General features: G+C 36.2%; 1 protein-coding gene across 1 annotated transcript in view; it reads right to left on the reverse strand.

Moving 5' to 3' along the window:
- The window catches only part of CUL4B (cullin 4B), a 20,784-nt gene that overhangs the window by 14,989 nt on the left and 2,316 nt on the right, over positions 1-3,479 (reverse strand). The window contains exon 2 of the mRNA XM_009074950.1: positions 2,302-2,417. Coding sequence (XP_009073198.1) covers positions 2,302-2,417 — 116 coding nt within the window. The remainder of the gene's footprint in view (positions 1-2,301; positions 2,418-3,479) is intronic.

Below are 3,479 nucleotides of genomic sequence, written 5' to 3' on the forward strand. Positions count from 1 at the left end.
CTACTGCACTATTTTGCTTTGCAAATTTAATTACTGCCCTTACACATCAATTGCAATGTATCAAAAATTCCCAACAATTTTAGAGGCTCTAGTTCACAAAATTATCTCGAGAATTAGTGGAGTAAATGTTTCTGATCAGGGAATCTGTGCCCTGAAGATGGTCAGGAGATCCGAAGAAGTGTCATATTTCCTTTTTGTAACACATGCTGTTGGGTTTTTAGTTTGGTTTCGGTGTTGTGGTTTTTTAACTGCAGCATCCACACCTGGGTTTGTGTGCTGAGGAAAAGTGAAAAAAAAAAACCTGAACACAGCTCTGATGAGTGAAAAATCAGAACTTTCCAGAAGTACTTAACTCTGATTTAAAAAAAATAACTAGGGTACCAAAGATTTCTACTCTCAGATACTAATCTAAAGAAAATTATTCCATGAAAGAGGCTTTCAATTCTGTAGCGCTTCAGCTACTCAAAGATGTGCATCATTTCTCTTGCTGAGGAAGAACAAAGCAAGTGTGAAGCTATTGTCCCCAAAAGAAATAAAGCTTAAAAATGTTTGCCCAGTGGGATTTTTCAACACAGACCAAACACCAGAAGTTTAACTGTATTTAAAAAAAATGAAGTCTCTTCCTTTGAGATGTGCAGCAGAACTTTTGCAGACTCTTTTGCAATGCCCCTCTATGCCTGACTAATGGTGTCTGCCAAGGCATATTTGGCATCAGATCCATTTACCAAGCAGCTGTTCAGAAATGACATTAGTTTAGTTAGCATTTAAAAACACTAGTGTTTCCTATTACTATTTTTAAATCAAGACATTTATTTTTAGATTTATTAAAAACAGAAAAATTTCATATTTGATTGCATCCCTACTTCACTGAGAAGTATCTGAGTTATTACAGTGTTGAGCTATTGAGATTTAAAACAACAAAAGCTGTTTTTTTGGTTTCTGAGCAGAAGCAACATTAAATTAAGCTTGTGGTAAGAGTGAGCAGAACTTTAACCAATAACTGTGAAACAGAAGCAAGAGTTTCAATGGAACTTTGTATTTTTCAACAATTTTGGATATCCCTCAAGCATTTAATTAACAGTTACTTGCACTGTTATTCAGTCTGCAGTAATTAATTAACCACACCAGCCAGTACAGTCAGTTGTAATTTGTAATTAGTTTCACCAAGTTTTGCAAAAGTAACAATACTATATATTGTTCTGACAAACTGTTAAAAAAGCACTGTTTTTAGTTAATTATGTGAACATTATGAAAGATTATAGCAAGTTTAAGAATGCTCTGGACTGAGGAACTCTGTTCCATAAGGAATGGCAATGTATTCTTTAAATCTGTCCCAAACTCTGTGATCATAGGATTTTTTTTCCCATATATGAATGCCCCTTGTATTAAAAAGGGGAGGTCAGGAGAAGGAAAGACACTGAAAAGAGATGGTGAGAAAGCTATATATACATGAAGGAACAAATTAAACAGCTAACCAGGTAATAAAGGCTTTAAAAGCAGAGCAAAAAGTTCAAGTGCTTAATACCCAGCTCAACAGCACCGTTGCTAGGCCGCTAAAACCGCAAGCAGCATGACGTGAGCAGGGAAAAGGTGAGGAGGGGGAAATCTCCAACACATTCAGCTGCAAAAGCAGAAGTTGAGCTTATACCAAAGAATCAGGAAATGTATTTCAAGTCTGATCACTTCCTAAAACATTTAAGTCAACAATCAGAGCTGTGGCTGGGAATAAACGTTGATTCTCAATTGTGAGAATAGACAGAAATGTGCGATGCAAAAAAAAGACAAAAAAATGCAATTCGTGCAGAAAAAATGGTATTCTACTTACTCTCAAGCAGTCAATGAAGAGTTTCAGTGTTTAAATGATTTATGACACTTGATCACAAACACATACCATCTTCAGAAAAGGAACTATATTTTAATATAAGTCATCTTTTTCTTTCCTAAACACCAGCATTTCAGGATTTCACATTTTTCCCCTTTAGCAGACACACACCATAACCTCCAAACCAGAAAGGGAACACAGCCCCTTGCCTTGTTTCATTCTAGTCATAAGTGGCAAGGCAAACCCCTAGCTTGGATTACGTTGTGGCACATAAAAATGTTCTGAGTTCAACGTTAGGTCTTGTAAAATTTTCACTCATTATATTAAAATGGAGAAACTATTTGGTGACAAGATTTTCCATGACAAAAGCAGTTATCATGCAAAATATCATATTCTTATCACTGCATCATAAGCGTTTTAAGCAAAAAAATGCTACAACGAACTGAAAAAGCTCTGCCCCATCAGTACGTAACACTTACCTGGTAGAGCTCTTCTAAATTGTACTTAATTGAAGTACTGTTCTGGATAGCTTCTACAGCTTCTTTCAGTTTTTGCCAGGTTTCATCTGTGTAGTTTTCAGGCAATTTGGGTTTATCTTTAAAAGAAATTATATCACATTTGAGAAAGTATTTAGATAAAGCAGAATCTTTTACTTTTTACAGAAATGCAAAGAATGTAGCTTTGAGGGAAGAGAGGTCTGGGTTGCTGCTCTAGATTTTCATTTACACTTACATGAATGCAAAGCATTGGGGTAAAAATCACTATCTTATTTACATTTGAAAGGTAACACGGTGTAGAAAGTCAGCATTGCTCCTCACACACACATCACAGCACTTGTACCCCAAACAGAACATGTGATTTGTAAACATCACAGTACTGTGCCTGAGCAGCTCAAGAAGGGATAAAACCAGCAAGAATGATCTACATCCTCATGACACTCTCACTACCAGGACAGCAGAGCCAAAAGAGAACATAAAAGGTGAAAATGATTGATGTGAAGACACAGAGTTGAGTGTATCTTACTTTGTAATTTACTGCTCATTAATTCCACTCTGTATTAACAGCTGGAAAGAAACCCTCAAAAACACACGTGGACACACTGTAATTATAATACAGGCTTAATGGTGCCACAGAAAACCTTCCAATTTTAAAGTAATCCATTTATGTCTCTCTTGGGTTTGGTCAGTGGATATTTGTTAGAGTTAAGCTTCTTTCACTGTTGAAACAGCTCAAGCTTCACAGATCTGACCCTCTCTGTTATTTTTATTGCCTCTTCTCCAGAGATGTCCCTGCTGTGCAGTGCCTTCAGCAACACCAAAGTATTTACAACAGGCTAAGATATTCCCCAAGTCACATCCTCACAATATCAGAACTATTTCAAAATTCTGTGCATTCTCATGACTACCTAAAGTGACCATTTTTGTTCTAATAAGCACATTCCCAAGTGGAGAAGGAAGCAGAAGAAAAAGTAAGGAGGAAGATGACATACACATCAATGCCACCAACAGGTGAAACTGGCCCTGAGTTTATTTATACTCTGTTAAAATTGACTTTTACATACTTAAAAGGTAAAAAACAAATTGTAAAGTTTTATGAGTTCCTTAGAAATTACTAACAGAGAGAGAAGTAGGTTTTTTGTTCTGGCAAGCATTTCCCT

Source organism: Acanthisitta chloris, unplaced genomic scaffold, assembly GCF_000695815.1.
Source record: "Acanthisitta chloris isolate BGI_N310 unplaced genomic scaffold, ASM69581v1 scaffold20695, whole genome shotgun sequence".
Taxonomy (NCBI): domain Eukaryota; kingdom Metazoa; phylum Chordata; class Aves; order Passeriformes; family Acanthisittidae; genus Acanthisitta; species Acanthisitta chloris.